The 17440-nt window shown below is 37.3% G+C and overlaps 1 protein-coding gene across 2 annotated transcripts in view; it reads left to right on the forward strand.

Moving 5' to 3' along the window:
• The window catches only part of MSH3 (mutS homolog 3), a 128171-nt gene that overhangs the window by 8490 nt on the left and 102241 nt on the right, over positions 1–17440 (forward strand). For both annotated transcript variants that reach the window (XR_004967549.1, XM_036309189.1), the window contains exons 4-8: positions 1053–1268; positions 3142–3258; positions 3548–3665; positions 5301–5446; positions 8345–8511. Coding sequence is in view for 1 of the 2 variants with exons in the window: in XM_036309189.1 (XP_036165082.1) it covers positions 1053–1268; positions 3142–3258; positions 3548–3665; positions 5301–5446; positions 8345–8511 (764 nt within the window). In the remaining variant the exon portion in view is untranslated. The remainder of the gene's footprint in view (positions 1–1052; positions 1269–3141; positions 3259–3547; positions 3666–5300; positions 5447–8344; positions 8512–17440) is intronic.

A 17440-nucleotide genomic window follows, 5' to 3' on the forward strand; every position in this document is an offset into this window, starting at 1 on the left:
ACAGTGACAATTAGAAGTTGGATTTATCCTAAAAATTTGCCTCATAAGCAAGGAATTTGCTCTAAGCTGTGAATTGCAATTAATTATGGTTTTCATATAGGAAAGCATAGATACAGGAATACTAATGTTGAAAATGTAACCTTGTAGTTTATGCTTTCCAAAAGTTCTTTATTTTTTAAAATATATTTTTATTGATTTCAGACAGGAAGGGAGAGGGAGAGAGATAGAAACATCAGTGATGAGAGAGAATCACCGATTGGCTGCCTCCTGCACACCCTCTACTAGGGGATCGAGCCCACAACTTGGGCATATGCCCTTGACGGGAATCGAACACGGGACCCTTCAGTCCACAGTCTGATGCTCTATCTACTGAGCCAAACCGGCTAGGGCCAAAAGTTCTTTATTTTTTTTATTTCATGAAGAATACTAGTAATATATTAACTGTGTCATTAAATTACACATGGACCTCTTTCCTTATTAAAAATGTGGAGAAGCACTAAAATCTCTAAAGTACTATCACCCCAATAAATTTGATAAAAAAATAAAATCTTTAAATTACAACACTACTTTTCTAAAAGTTGTAATCATGGTTCTTTTTGGCATTATTTATGGACATACTATCTTTTAGACTGTGCTTGGAAATGTAGAATATTGCAACTTTAGCTGCTCACATGCCTGTTGAAAGTGATTCTGCTAAAGAGAGACAGATTCATGCCTGCTGACTATGCCTTACACACCTGGAATAAATAATGAAAAGGAAAACATTAATTACAATAGGTTTAGTGAAATTAAATGTAAATAGAAGTATACAAAACATTGCAATGTTTAGACTTCCAAATTGTATTAATAATTACACAGTAGTTTAGTTTGGCTCATATTTTTGGGGTCTTTTACTTTGAAAAAATTTTAAACCTACACAAAAATTTGTCTTAATATACTGTGTACTCCTCAAATTCACCAATTGTTAGCTTTGTGTCCAATTTGCATTCTCTCTCTCTGGGAACTGATGTTATGGTTAGTACTTTTGAAACTATAAAACGCTTCGTTGCCAGGACAAGACACTTTCTGATCTCAGTCATTTTGGATCATCACATGGGAGTTACGAAAACTTACAGAAAATTTCTGATTCTAAACCACCTAACAAAAGAACCAAAAGCATCTATACGCCATTAGAATTACAGTACCTAGAAATAAAGCAGCAGCAAAAAGATGCAATTTTGTGTGTGGAATGTGGATATAAGTATAGATTCTTTGGGGAAGATGCAGAGGTAAGTTGTTTTTTCAAACACTGTTTCATGTTTTTCTTGTTCAGCCTTAAATATTTTCCAATATTTTGTTTCATTTTTTTAAACTTAAAATGATGTGAATGTGATTGCCCTTTAAAATGCTGTCATTTAAAGTAAAAACTAAAAATAAACACAAACTTCGTGAATGCTGACTTGTGGGGGAGGAGGTGAGGAGTTCCCTTTGGGATGTTGGTGCTTATTTTCCATGGTCTTAGCCAGCCGTGGGCAAACTATGGCCCACGGGCCAGATTTGGCCCGTTTGAAATGAATAAAACTGAAAAAAAAAAAAAAAAAGACCGTACCCTTTTATGTAATGATGTTTATTTTGAATTTATATTAGTTCACACAAACACTCCATCCATGCTTTTGTTCCGGCCCTCCGGTCCAGTTTAAGAACCCATTGTGGCCCTCGAGTCAAAAAGTTTGCCCACCCCTGGTCTTAGCTCAGTACCTTTTCACCCATCAGACATTGATTGGATGGATCAATTAGTGAGTGAACCATAATCATGTGAGTCTCTGTGTTTCCTAAAGAAGATTTAAGCAAGAAAAAGTTTTTGAGATATAAGTTCCTCTGTTTACCCTTAGTTTATGGATTTTCACAGCCAGCAGCATTATTAAGTCTGAATGGAAGAGCCTATTAACTCTGCCAGCCACCAACAGATGTTTGAAGTCTTACAGGTCTCTGTATACTAGTCATCTTGCTTTCTTAGTCTAAGTTGAGTTTGAATTTACTGTAATTTTGGGTATGTGAGATAGGCCTAAGTTAAGACGGTTAGAAGTGAATTTGAGCACTTGATGGCAAGCTTAGGGAAATGCTTTGTTGGAGTCCTGGGTGATTTTGATGATTTCATAGTTTTAGGCCTAGTTGGGTTGCACACTATCAGAGGATGATGAGGTGGCACTTCTGCTGCCTCATGGGTGGGAAGTGAAGACTTGGCCAACGTTTTCCTTCCAGTTTCCTAAATACTGTTGTGACAGAAAGTGGTGTTGTCTAGTTCAGATGACATTATGCTGTGTTCAATGTTAAGAAGTTAGACCCTGAAACAGTCAGCATGTTTTCTGCAGGCAGGAGCAAATATGTAGCTGGCATCTTATAAGTGAAGGGGTGAAAGGACATGCTGTTCTCTCCCCTTTTCTCTAGGTCAAATGATAGGTCAAATGATAGAGAAAGTAATACTCTTCTCTAGGTCAAAAGATACATTTCTACGTTAACTTAAAAGGCTCATGTTTTTCTGAACTAATACAGTTCAGAAAAGGATGGGGGAGGGTAGTGAGATTGCTGGAATGATGAGCGTTCTATGGCCCTAGTGGGCAGTCTCTGAGCCATGGCGCTGCCTAGAAGGAAGCAGGGAATCAGGTGGTACTGCCTGGTTCTGCATTTCTATCACTTATACATCATCAGTTAGCTCGCCACACCAGGGGGTTCTCTTCTCAAGTTCCTCAAAGAAGCCCTCTGTCCAAGTAGGTTTATAATTATGTATACATTCCTTAGTATCTCCTAATTTTCAGTTATTTGCATGTGGTATCAAATACTTATTCCAATACAGGGAAAGCACAGCCCTTTAAAGTTTTGATAGAGCTAAGGATATAGAAGTAGACCTGTCGTATTCTTCTGAGTCATTTATAGGTACAGATGTGACCCTGAAGTTAGGCCATGGGAAGGGCCAAAAACAGCAGGTTTAACTGTAGGCTACTACACAGGGAATGACTTTTAAACTTTTTATTGATATACCATGCAGACAAAGGACACAAATCCTACGTGTATACCTTGATGGATTTTTAACAAAGTGAACAAATGCCACACAGGGAATCTTAAAATAGAAATTTATTGATATCCTCTTTTTTAATTTTTTAGATTGCAGCCCGGGAGCTCAATATTTATTGCCACTTAGATCACAACTTTATGACAGCAAGCATACCTACTCACAGACTGTTTGTTCACGTGCGCCGCCTTGTGGCAAAGGGATATAAGGTCAGCTTTGGCTCCGGCTTGTGGGAAAGAGGGATCCGATTGTCTTCCAGGGTGAAAACATGTTTTGTACGGTGGTAGTCTCTCATTGGTTTTGGAATTTGGCATTTTGGGAAAGTGAAAGTGTGCATAATTACCTTTATATCTTCATGAGTTTTAACATATTATATATTTAGGGTAAATTTTTAAAAGACTAAGGTAAATGTTTCAGAAATAACCTTTTAAAATCTCAAAACATGTTTAAAAATTTTTCATTACATTTGATATTTAATATTACTTATTTTTGTTGAAGGTAGGAGTTGTGAAGCAAACTGAAACAGCAGCATTAAAGGCCATTGGGGACAACAAAAGTTCAGTCTTTTCCCGGAAGTTGACTGCTCTTTATACAAAATCTACGCTTATTGGAGAAGATATCCTTTTTGAATAGGAAATTTTCTCTTAAATTTTAGAAATCTTTGTTTTAGTAACATTTAAAAAATATCTGTTCTTTCAGTGGGTATCTTTTTGATGAGATGAGATGGTATATTACTTTGACCTTTGGTTAGTGTGCTGCTGAAGAGCTAGGGTTGGTAATGGCTGGAAACAAACATTTTTTTTTTCAAATGCCATAGTAAAAGGAGAGTGTATCAAACTTTTAGAGCAAGAAGAAGGACAGTCTCATGCAAGATGACAGCAGGTTATCAACTGATTTGCCATCACATCTTCCCCAGGCCTGTGTAGGTAGTGGTTAGGCACTTAGGGCCTGTAAGCTCCTTCATATCTTCCTAACACAAGACCTAAAAAATAACTGCTTAGCTTCAAAATGTGAAAAGAAAAGTACAAAGTCAACATACAGTTAATTGCTTATAAACATAGTCCATCTTTATTAATTGTTAGCTTCATAAAAATTGTATTATTTTTGAAAATGGATTATAGGTGGAGCTTTCTTTCTAAGGATCCTTAGTGTGGACCGTGATTGCTCCAAAATGTATGGTCATTTATAAATTCAATGAGTTAACTTGAAACAAAATGACTTTACTAGCAAAGTCATAAAATTATGTCAATTTTTTTAAAAACCAAAAAATTATGTATTAAATGAGATAAGCATGTATTTTAAAATGTGTACTGTGGGATGGAGTCAGGTCTCAGAATAAAAGAATATAGCGATAAGATCTTAAATGATACTGTGTGAAAGTAATATTTATTACAGTTTATTGCAAATCTGCATATTTAGAGACCTGCTTAGCTTCTACCCAAATTATGAAGACTGTTTTGCTTTATTAATGTTATGAATAGGGGATGGCTGTCACTCAGAATGGACCCCAAACCATTAACAGCTCTGTGGAATTCCAGGCTGGTCAGGCTATAAGATTGGTAGTTTTGTTGTTTCTTTTGCCTGAACTTGAGTCTCTTAATCGAAGCCGGCTCCTAAAACAGTACTCTTCCCTGCTTCTCTTTTGCTACTGTGATAGCTTTTATCTGCTGATACCCAAATTGGAGGTCCCCAGACTGACCTTGTCTAAAGTCAGCATTTATCTCTGAGAATCTCATTAATGGATGCAACACACACACACACACACACACACACACACACACACGCCTGAATGTATGTTTGTTTCCTTTTTAGGTTTTCTTTTCTCCTGTCTTTAAAAAAATTCTCTTGCTATTTCTGAGAGCTATTAGGCACTTTAAAGGAGGAAAGTAATTTATGCTATTTTAGAGTGTGTATGCTTTGACTTATGGAATTAAATATTAGGGGATTGCTAAGGATTCAAGTCTCAGCATCATCCAAGTAAAGAAGAGGGTTAACATTTGGGTTTCCACAAGGTCTGAGGGTTTCTCCTAAGCCCTTTGGAAGCGAGAAGATAATAGTTGTCAGTCCTCATGAGCCTTATATCTTGGGGGACTAAGGCATATAGTTATGATCAGAGTAAATCAGAAAAATGAATGCTGTATGGGAGATTTGTGCACAGAGCAAAAATCCCTGGAAAAATAAACCATTAACTTAAAAGGAAAAAAGCAGTTAATATTAATGGGAATATATATTTTTCTTTAATAATTATTACATGTGAATCCTTTAGTTCAGCTGGATGATGCTATAGATATCGATGAGTTAATGACTGATACTTCTACTAGCTACCTTTTGTGCATCTGTGAAAATAAGGACAATGTTAAGGACAAAAAGAAGGGGAACATTTTCATTGGAATCGTGGTGAGTACTTTGTAGGTGAAGAATAAATGATAGATGTTCATGGTACCTCGGAATATGAGCAATCACGTATGGTTTATAATGAGGATATCTGATGAAGTGTGCCCTCAAGCAATTGTACCTAAAAAAATGCTTCCTCATAATTTTATATGTTTAGTTACTAGCTACAATTTTCTCATATGGATAGTTGGCACTCTATGCCGTGGAGAGATCTAGGTAGTTTCTGTTCGTGTGCTTTAGGAGTTTAGGGTTGAAGACAGACACAGTGATAGGCATGGATGTGAACAATATACAGATAGTGCAATAAGACACTAAACCGACACATGCATGGATAGCAAAGGGTTTTACAAGTTTCTTCTAGAGGTTTGAAATTAAACACATGATTATGGGATTGTTGTGTAGAGATTTGGAGGAAAGCATAGGAAAGGGGAGGGGAAATGATAGTTGCCAATACAATCAGTCTTCCAAATAAATGTAATTTGTGAATCAGAGTTTGATTGATCTTGCCTTTTGACAATTTGTGAATAAATTTGCCCATTTACAGACCTACCTGAGTTCTGCTCAGTATTCTAGACTTTTTAGGGCCCTTCAGAACCGTTAGACTCCCTTATTCTGTTGTAGGTTAAGTAAAAATAGGATTCCTTGCTTAAATAATAAGTAATTGCTTTATTTAATTTTGCAATTAGCTGCAATATCAACAAAATTCTTACAACCCACTGTCTCCAAAGTACTTTTTAATACCTTATTCTGGTATTAGTAACTTGACATTTGCCTAACCAACTCAGCTTAAAGAACAGAGTTGCTAGTATACAGCTTAGTGCTTTTAAAAGTACCCTCTGGCCCTTTGCCAAAGCTAACACTTAACTCTCAAGTGTTTTATTGGGACCTGTTCTTGACCTCAATGACCCTTTTGGGTTGATGATATCCAGAGCTCTGGGTCCCGGCTGCACCTCTCTTCTGAGTTCTAGACTCTTGCATCCAATCCTTTATTGGACAAGGCACTCAGAATTTGCCCTGCCCTCTCAAACTCAGCAGGGCTGCGATAGAACTCTCCTTCCTTTACCCCGAATACTGTTGTTACTGGGTTTGTCCCCATCGTGAGGAGTGTCGCATGTCCCCTAGTCAGTCCCTAAGAATTATCTGATAGTCTGAAATAAAAGGCTTTACTGTTGTAGGGCCACTGCATCCAGGCCCTCTACCTTCAGCCTGGGCAATGCAGTTTTACACAGACTGACTTGGGTTTCTCAGCGTCACATTATCACACAGAGTAATAGGTGTTACAATATAGACCATTTCTCTGATTTAAAAAAGCAAAGGGGGATTTGTCTGGCTGATAAATTTGTTACTTGAACTTCTGTAAATGGCTATCATAAATGTTAGGTTTGTAGAGTGGGAGATAAACTTACATATGTATACTATTATACTTTAGTCCAGCTATCTGGACACTAGAGGAAGGCCTTTGGGCTAGAATTAAGGAAATTGCTTGAGCAAAAATGAAGGATTTTTAAAAATTATAAAATATTCAAGAGGAAAAATGCCTAAAACAGGATGCATAAATACAGTGTAGTGTGAGATAACCACTGAGGTCGAGAAATATAACACTGCTTACAGAAGGGCCCCTTCCCTCCAGCGGTTACTGTAATCCAGATTTCTGTGGTAATAATTTCCTTGCTTTTGTTCCAGTTTTCCCACCTTAAACGACATACAAATACGAACATATTATATGTATTTTTTGGGTTTTTGTTTGCAAAGTACTATTTGTATATGAGATTTATTTACATGTGTTACTGTAGTAGTTCTTCCATTGTCATTTGCTTTGTTGTATTTTATTTTATGATCTACAGTTTATTCATTTTTTTGTTGATGTACATGTGGGTTTTTCCAGTTTTGGGTTATACAGAGAACACTGCTATAAACCTTTTTGTACATGAAACCTTTTGTCTGAGTTTCTCAAGAGTATATACTTAGGGGAGGAATTGCTGAGTTAGGGCGTATGGATGTTTCAAATTTCCTTAGAACATGCCTGGCTGTTTTCAGAAGCAGCTCTGTCAGTTGACTTTCCGTCAGGCATGTGTGGGTGTAGGGATTGGTTATTTTTTTCTCCTGTTGGCTAATACAGTCTGTAACTAGCCCCATACATTTCTGAAGTGGATAAGAGTGTGGCCCGTGGAATCAGACTACATGAATCTTGGCTCTGTCACTTTATTGCCCTGAGACTTTGGGTAAATTATCTGAGAACTTTTTTCACTTGATTTAAATCACGATCTTTTCCAGTTTATCTTTGCTATTATTGGCTTGGGGTGAGAGGGGGTGGCTTTTAGTTATCATCATCATTCCCTGGATAGACTCTCTACTTGGGGTTCATTCAGAGTTTGTTGTATTTTTTTTTTGCAAGAGTTAATAGTTTTTATTTATTAGTTTTATATAGTTGATAAGTAATTTATTACTACTCTTGTGGCCAGTTTACTAGGAACACGTCACTTCATACTTTTAGTGATGGCAGATGCTGTTGTACAGTGCTTTATAGTTTACAAAGCATTCATGTTTGTTTTCTGATTTAAACCTTTTAATAACCCTGTGAGGGAAGTAGGCTGGTTTAGTCCCACCTAGAGAGGAGGAAACTGAGGGTTTGGTGATTTGTCACAGTCACTCCATCAGGTTTGTTAGATCAGGGAGGACTTGGACTCGGTATTGCTCTAAAATCCCTTCTAGATGGCTTGGATAGTGCTGAATATGACTTCTTATTAAGAGTCTTTGAAAACAGATTTCAGACACTTTAGAAACGGAGTACATACTAGTGAGTGTACCATCTTTGCTATTTCTATGCTTGCTTATGCTGTGTCATAGTTCTAATTGGGAGAAATACGTTTTCTGTGACATTGCATTTTTATTTGTTTTCAGGGAGTGCAGCCTGCCACAGGTGAGGTTGTGTTTGATAGTTTCCAGGATTCTGCTTCCCGTTCAGAGCTAGAAACTCGGATATTGCGCCTGCAGCCGGTGGAGCTGCTGCTTCCATCACAGTTGTCAGAGCAAACAGAGATGCTCATCCACAAGGCCACAGCTGTGAGGTAAGTTGGCCCATCACTGAGAGCAATGAAGATTCTGAAACTTAGGTTTAAAGTTGTTAAAAAGTTTTTACGTATGCCATGGCCAGGTGGCTCAGTTGGTTAGAGTGTCATCTAGTACACCAAAAGGTTGCAGGTTTGATTCCCGGTCAGGGCACATACCTAGGTTTAAGGTTCAATTCCCAGTCGGGGTATGTACAGGAGGCGACCGATCAATGTTTCTCTCTCACACCAATGTTTCTATTCTCTCTAAAAAAAAAAAAAAAAAAAAAATTAACAAAATGAACATATCCTGAGGTGAGGATTTTAAAAAAGGTTTTAAAGAAAAACAGAATTCCTTATAATATCAGCTTAATGTAGGCCTTTAGAAGTTGATCTTATTAAAGGAGTTTAATGATATTATTTGATAAATAGCATTCAGTTTTTAGAGATAATTTAGAGTTCATTTCTTAGAGTGTTTATGTAACTTTGAAAATGTCTTATCTGTGCTACAAGTTTCAATTTGTGGTCGTGTCCATGAGTTTGATTTATTAGATCTAAGGTCACACCTCTTATTTTTTTTTTTTAAATTTTTTTTTTAATATATTTTATTGATTTTTTTACAGAGAGGAAGGGAGAGGGATAGAGAGTTAGAAACATCGATGAGAGAGAAACATTGATCAGCTGCCTCCTGCACATCTCCTACTGGGGATGTGCCCGCAACCCAGGTACATGCCCTTGACCGGAATCAAACCTGGGACCTTTCAGTCCGCAAGCCGACGCTCTATCCACTGAGCCAAACCGGTTTCGGCACACCTCTTATTTATGAGGCAGTGTACAAAGTAGGCACTGTGGCGTATGGAGGAAGAAGATGTGGTTGTGGTCTATGTCTGGCAGACTTTATAATTAAAAGTCAGGTAGTAGACTTATAAGAGATATTGCTTTCATAGAGCTAAAAAGATTAAAATCTCTAAAAAATTTTTAAAAGATAATCTTCTAAAACTTTATTTCCAATATTTCATGTCTTTGGTTTTGTTCATTTTTTTAAGAAAATAACTGAGTGGCCGAAACCGGTTTGGCTCAGTGGACAGAGCGTCGGCCTGCGGACTGAAAGGTCCCAGGTTCGATTCCGGTCAAGGGCATGTACCTGGGTTGCGGGCGCATCCCCACTGGGGGGTGTGCAGGAGGCAGCTGATCGATGTTTCTCTCTCATCGATGTTTCTAACTCTCTATCCCTCTCCCTTCCTCTCTGTAAAAAATCAATAAAATATATTAAAAAAAAAAAAAAAAGAAAGAAAATAACTGAGTGTATATTTGCTTAACTCAGATATACAGTTGACCCTGATCAACTTGGGGACCAGGAGTACTGACACCCCACCCCACTATATAGCTGAAAATCTGTGCACTGTATAACTTTTGATCCCCTAAAACTTAACAAGTTGGTTAAGTTTCTGAATCTGGGAGGGATTGGTTTCAGGACCCCACGTGGTTACCAAAACCTATGCATGCTCAAGTCCCTTATATAAAATGGTGCAAAACTGCATACAGTTGGCCCTCCGCATCCTCAGATTCCAGCTGTGGATTGAAAATACCATGTTTGATCCTCAGTTGGTTGAATCCACGGTTGTAAAACCTACTGATATGGAGGCTGAATCTATTCATTGAAAAAAATCTATGTATAAGTGGACCTGTGCAAAATAAAATAAAATAAAATAAAATAAAAATAAATAAATGAAAGAGGACCTGTGCACTCCAAACCCATGTTGATCAAGGAACAATTGCGTCAACACTTTCATTTCTGATTTCTACTTATTTTTATAAAACAATAAAGGCAGAATTTAATAAAATATCAAAACATTCTACAAAGACATTGCCAGAACTGAATTATTTGGCTGACAGACAGCATTGCCTGGTGATATTCTTCAATGTTTATTCATCAAATGAGATTTAAAAGCCATTTGGCATACTAAAGATACTTTGGGTGCCATATGTGGGTTTTCCAAATTTCATGGCTGCCTTTGTCTTGTTTTAATTTGTATTTCTCTGGTTATCACTGAGGTATGTAATTTTTCCTGTGTTTAGTGATCACATTTAAATTTTTTTGTTTGCATATAAGACTAAGCAAAGTCAAAAGTCAACTCACTTTTCTGTGCAGTGTCTACAGCTAATCTCTATTTATGGACAGATGGAGTGGTGGAGATTCAGAAGTTAAGTGGTCACATAGGTGGCTCCTGTTACATAGGCTTTGGGTTGGAGAGCTGGCTCTTCCCCTTGGTGACTTTGGCTAAATTACCCAACTGTGTTGTCCTTCAATTTCCTTTTCTTTAAAATAGGGATAATAAGAGGATTATCCCTATAGGATTGTTGTGATTAATACATGTAAAGTGCGTAGTGTAGAAAGCTCTCTATAGTGGAACCTATTCTTCTTCCTACCAGCCATTATTTCTTTTAATATTGCCTCTCTCCTATTCTCTTTTGGAATTCCAATCAGAAGAAAAATGTTGGACCTTCTTGTTCTTCTTTCTGTGCCTTCTCCCATCTACAGCTGTTTCTCATATTATTTGGGGATATCCTCTTTTTTTTAACCCTCTTTAAGAAACATTACTTATATTTTAATTCACTATTTCTTTTTTTAACTCTTAGAATACTTACTAAATGGATGATTTATAAGAAGGATGTTGTTGACTAAAGGCAAAAATTTTCACTTACAGTGAGCATGAAACTTTTAAATGGATAAGGTTTACATTCATTTTCATTTTTTTTGAGCTCCATAAGCTTTTATTCTTTTTTAAAATTTCTTTCATTTTTTAAAAGAGTATCTGTCCCTTTAAGATTATATCATACTGTGTGAAACACTGTTGAGACTGATGTCACCAGAAATTCCCAATACATTGATTTCCCTGTGATTTTTCACCCTGTGATTGAACTGCAATAAGTGAGCATCGTTGACTACAACCTTGAAGTGCTGAGATTCAACCAGTACAGTGGGGGCTTGACTTACGAGTGTCCCGACTAACAAGTTTTTTGAGATACCAGCTGTCTCTCTGCTTATTTTTTGCTTTGAGTTGACAGAGTAATTTGAGTTAACGAGCTCCTTAACGAGCTCGGTCTCGGAACGAATTAAACTCGTAAGTCAAGGCCCCACTGTACTTGGATTTTGAATGGTTTACCCCTTTCAAATGGGAAAATCACCTGTCTTCCTGTTCCCAGTTATTATTCAGGTTTGAATTGCGAACAACGACTCTCTTGTTGTCTTCACGGAAGCGGGTTAAAGTGGAAGGCCACATGATTCCCTCTCTTGAAATCTAAAACAAGTCTGTTTTCATTGGGTTTTGTTGTACCCATAACTGTTACCAGCATGCGAGGCACGACTCCTCCAGGGGAAGCCACTTCATAAGGCAGGCAGTGGTCCCGCGGGGACACCAGTGGGGCTGGCACCAGGCTGGACTCCAGAGTCCAGACCCACTTGGTTGTCCGGGGTAGGCTCCTGGTGCATTTGGTCCGGGGTAAGCAGTTGCTGTACGACCAGGGTAGGTGCCAGGAGGTGCCTGTCTGGGATAGCTTCCCGGAGCTGCGATAGGTGGCTGTCCAGGGTAAGCCCAGGGTAGGCGGCCCCAGGTAGCCTCCTGCCCCAGCAGGTTGGTTTCCCCATGGACCGGGCCAACCTTGAGGGTTGGGGTTCCCAGACCCAGATATGGCATCATTAAGTGAAAAACTGTCTGCCAGTTTTCCTGCCCCTTGGCACTCGCTGGCTTGCTCTGGGTGTGGCTCCTGGGGAGGTCGTGTTGTCCTCTTAATTCACTATTTCTATGTGTTTTTAGTAGACTGGACCAATTAAGTCCTCCATGGTTATGATAGCATTACATTATTTTTACATAGATCTCTTGGCATTCTGAAAATACTTCAGTAATCATCTAAATTTTATTTTAGTCGATTTATTTTTCTTTTAGAATTTAATTTTAGCATTCATATTGCTTTTAATTCACGTTTTTTTTATTTTGCTTAACTGTGTGAGGTGTGGTCTTACCTTAATTTCCCCCCTGATTGCTAGTGGATCCATAAAACTTAGCTTTTATCTATCTGAGATACAAATCACAGCCGTATTAACAAAGAAAAGAAAAGAAAAATCAGCAAAGGGATAAGAATGTTTTTAATAGTAGGTATGAACAACATACCTTGCCAACATTCTGTTCCATAACCGGTAAACAATATAGCATTGACTTTTTGAGAAAAGTTGTTTTGTTTTTGGTGGTATCTTCTTGTCTGTTTTAAATAATGATAGGAAGATTCTTGTGTCTCAGAATCTCTTTTTCTGCTGCTGTAAACCTGAAGATAAAAATGGCACAATTTCTTTCAGTCATTGGTTGATATTTTACTAATACTGAAGAAGTAATAAAGCTATGCGATAAAAGGAAGCAGAATGGCTTGGAATTAGAGAATATACATTTTACAGTACATACTGTGTGTGTGTATTCTTAACTTTTACCACAAGAGGTCTCCAAAGGATTTTGTATAGTCTGTGTATTGAATTTAATGGCTGCTGAAACCTCATTTGTCATATGGTAATTTGACATAGGGTAATTTAGAATAACTATTAGTCAAAGTTTGTACTAAGGTAGATTTTTTATTTCTAAATAACGATAAACTATCAGTTTTTCTTAGGTTAAATATGTTTATTTAAATGTGTTTCTAAGATTTCAGCTTGAATCTTAGGAAATCAACCTTATTATCTTGATTGTTACTCTTTCTGTTTGTCTTGAGAATATATACAGAGAAACATTACAGAAAACAAATGTGGTCCAGACCCCCACCCATGTTAGCAAAGGCTCCTTTAAAAAGACCATTATGGTGATATTATGGGTAATTCAGCTTTTCTTTCTTGAAATTTCCACTACTACTGTTGAAATATTTTTGCAAGAAAAAACTTTTTAGCAACTTTAATAAATAGTTTTGGAATTAAATGTAAGCTTCAGGATGCTGTCATGATGATGAAGGTATACTACCTTCTTATGAAGTTTCTCCTTCCTTGCTTATTACAAAAGAAATTGGGTATTAAAGCTAAAAATCAAAATTATTTGGACACTTAACACCAAGTAAATTCAGAGCTGAGATAAGGGCACACATCATGTGTAGAGTCCTGATTGGAAAGAGGAATGGGCCCGGAGCAGGGACGGTTTGTAGGTGGGTTATACAGGTAGAGCCGAGTTGCACCTGGTTTACTTACCTGGTAAATTCTAACTGGTTCACAAATAAACATATTTTTACTTTCATAGTTAAATATTTACTTTAATGTGTACTAAAAACGTACAATTAGGAATCAAATCTGTGATTTCATTAATTTGTATGGCATAGAAAAATCTTAAGTTGATATTTGAGTTAAAAATTGTGTGTTAATTTAACAAAAACCATTCAGATATAGTAATAATGTGCTTGTGGATGTGGCAACAATTTGAAGGTGGAGGGGCAATGACATAAGTTAGGGAAATGTGTAGGGGCAATCTATATTGCATTTACCTTGTCATTGTGATTCTGTATGTGTTTTAGATAAATTCACCATAAATGGGACCATTGCTTGAATGAAAAAAAAAAATCTGAACCAGAGTTTAGAGAAATACAAATGATGAATATGAGGTCTAGAAATGGCCTGAGAATGGGTCACTTGCCATTTTTTCATAATAGCTCACTTTTCTAACTAAGGTATTTTATTCGTCCTTCAAGTTTATTTTTTAATTTAGATAGCTAACAGTACATTTGAATTGATTATCCCTTTCCTGTCCCTATAAAACATCTATATTCATAGATATTTCCAGTAGATTCTCAACCTGTACATTCTCTGAGTTGCACATCAGCATTCATTCATTCATTCATCCTTAAAAATATTGATGGGGTGCTTACTGTGTGCCAAGTTCATTGCTAGATGGTGAAGATATAAAAATGAATAAGATCCCTACCTTCCACATTCTTATAGTCCAAGGGGTGGTAGTCAGGGAAGTAAACAATTACAATGAAAGTGCCAATTATTAAGGTCTTATGGAGTAACTGGTGCCTGGAGGAGTTAGGTAAGGCAGATGGAGGTGTGAGAGAATGTGATTTTCTTAGGGGATAGAAACTAGTTTGGCTGACTACTCTGCCAGAGTGAGCATGGTAGCCTGAGGCAGGACAGATGTGGAGTTTGGAGAGAAAGGTAATGTAAAGTGAAAGTGAAGGAGAATCCAAGGTAAAACAGCAGAGAGAAAGCAATATTAAGGAAGGTTTGGATAAAAAGCTTCCCGTGAAAAAACTGAGAAGGGATGGCTGATGGTAGAAGCTATATCTTGTAATTTTTGTGTCCCCAGCACCTATCATAGTAGCTAGCATATAGTAGGTACTTAAAAATGCTTGCCCTAACCAGTTTGGCTCAGTGGATAGAGCATTGGCCTGCGGATTGAAAGGCCCCAGGTTCGATTTCGGTCAAGGGCATGTACCCTGGTTTCGAGCACATCCCCAGTAGAAGGTGTGAAGGAGGCAGCTGATCGATGTTTCTCTCTCTCATTGATGTTTCTAACTCTCTATCCCTCTCCCTTCCTCTCTGTAAAAAATCAATAAAATATATTAAAAAAATGCTTGATGAATGAATGATTACACAGTGACTTTTGGAATAAGGAGAATAATGAGTATTTCCTATTTGTTTTCCTTATAAAAAATGATCTGGTTTTAAAAACACAGAGATTGTGGTAGTGGCTAGAAATTCATTCATATAACATATATGATGATAAATGTATATTTAAATGGTATGGGTGTATCCAACTCATTTACATCTTTTGGGAAGACCATATTAATTCCCTAATATTTTTTCCTTATTGTTTTTATTCTTCAAAAATTAAGGAAAAAGAATTCCACTTTAAATTAGTTTGTTTAGACATCCTAACATTTCCATGGACATTCCCTTGCAGTAAACATTAATGGAATGTACAGTGTTAAGCTATCCTGGACGAGGAATTAGATAACTATTAGAGATTAATATTGATCATCACAAGGTCCCAGCCTCATCTCTGGCACTTGAAACCTTTTCTAGTATAGTGCTCATTAGGAAATATTTTTTCTTCTTCTTTCTATTCTGTCTTTCTCATCTTCCTTATTCCTTGTTTCTAGAGTAGAAGAAATAAATTGACTGCTGTGCCATTCTATTTCATTATGCTTATTGCATAATAATTTCACTTTGCTATTCAGAAAACTTAGAATTTAAAAATTGATTGTAGTAGTAGAGATGGTAGTGCATTAAGTAGTAGAGATAAATCTCATACATAGTAGGAAAATGTCTCTAGGAAAACATTTAAAGAGAAAGTAATCGTAATGATGAAATTTATTTTGTGTTGATTTCCTTTTAAAAAGTATACTAATTCCTTTTGTGGTGGAAATGTCATTGTATTTTTAGTAGTGTTTTTTTGGTACTGATAGTTTTTATATATCTAGTTAGCACTTTCAATGAGTGTGCTTAACTCATTTATAGGAAAATCCAGATTTAAAAATACGATAAATTAATAGGGATAGTTACTCTTCAGAAGTGTTTGCTACAGGGCTTATCTAAATAAGGAACCTCCTCTTGCATGTTATTGAGTGTAACTCCACAGGAAAAGCTCTACTTGAAAAGCATAAATGGGGTATACTGTACATGTAATAGGTTTATTGACAGTAGTGGAATAGGAAGAACCAGCATTTGAGAAGTCTGGAGGAATGATCTGACTGATTATGACAGAGAACTCTCAAGGCAAGGCCTGACAGCCTGAACAGAAAGTTGGGAAGCAGATGTGTGAGATGTGCAGCTTACCCTGGGTTTTCCAGGTGGGCCTAATTAATCATAAGTGTCTTTTAAATGTGGAAGAGGAGGAGGAAGAAGAGTTCAGAATGGTGCAGTGTTTGACCCACCAACACTGGCTTTGAAGGTGGAGGAAGAAGCCATGAGCCAAGGAGTGTAGCCTGCCTCTGGAAACCAGGAACGGCAGGGAACCAGATTCTCCCCTAGAGCCTCCGGAAAGGAACACACTCCTGCTGACACCTTGAGGTTAGCCCGGTGAGACCAGTGTTGGAATTCGGAGTCACAGAACTGTAAGATAATAACTGTGTGTTGTTTTAAGCCACTAAGTGTGTAGTAATTGGTTAGAGTAGCAAAGACAGAGTAATACCCTAGCAATGTGTGTGGGTATTGGGTAATGATGTAAAATGTTTTTGGTAAGGGGGATTGTGGCTTTAGAGAACTTTTTGTTAATGAGGAGCTGTTTCCTGGAGTTAGGTCAGACCACTGCCTCTCCTCCTTGGATGCCCAGTTTCTTCTGCCTCTTGTTTCACACCAGTTGAAAGTTGACAGGTGTTTAATACTGTTCAAGTAGACATTACTTTCTTGGCAAATAAGAATGTAAATACTTGTTGTGGTTCTGACTGAAATATTGGGGATTTTTAAGTACTTGATGAAATGATTACTGCCCCTTTTAAGTCTGAGCAATTTCTAGTTGCTAAGTCAGGGTATCATTTATGTATAAATTACTTTATAGGTAAGTATACTTTACAGTCTTTTCTGTAACTCTTAACTATCAACCCCCACATATCACAAAGTTTACTTGTGGGTGATTAAATTGAGTAAGACAAGAGGTTGCCCACCCATACAGAATAAAATCCTATTTCTTCTACTTGCCAGAGAACACTGGGAACAGCCTGGCCTGCAGGTTGATTGTCATATTCTGCCTCCATCCCACCTACTTACTGCTACAAAGAGACACAGAGCTTAGCCTCTCATCACATTCACATTGTCATTTTCCTGGGGCTGCCGAGAAAAGGGCTCCCTTAAGTTTCTAGTAGTTCTAAGGCTCTGCGCTTCTGGGAGAGAAGCTTCCATCTTGCTTCCTGTTTGCATATTTCCTTCCATTTTATCTTTTCTTCTGTGCTAACGATGCGTAGATTTTACTTCAGGGACCTGTGT

The sequence above is a fragment of the Myotis myotis genome, unplaced genomic scaffold (genome assembly GCF_014108235.1).
Source record: "Myotis myotis isolate mMyoMyo1 unplaced genomic scaffold, mMyoMyo1.p scaffold_m19_p_5, whole genome shotgun sequence".
NCBI lineage: Eukaryota > Metazoa > Chordata > Mammalia > Chiroptera > Vespertilionidae > Myotis > Myotis myotis.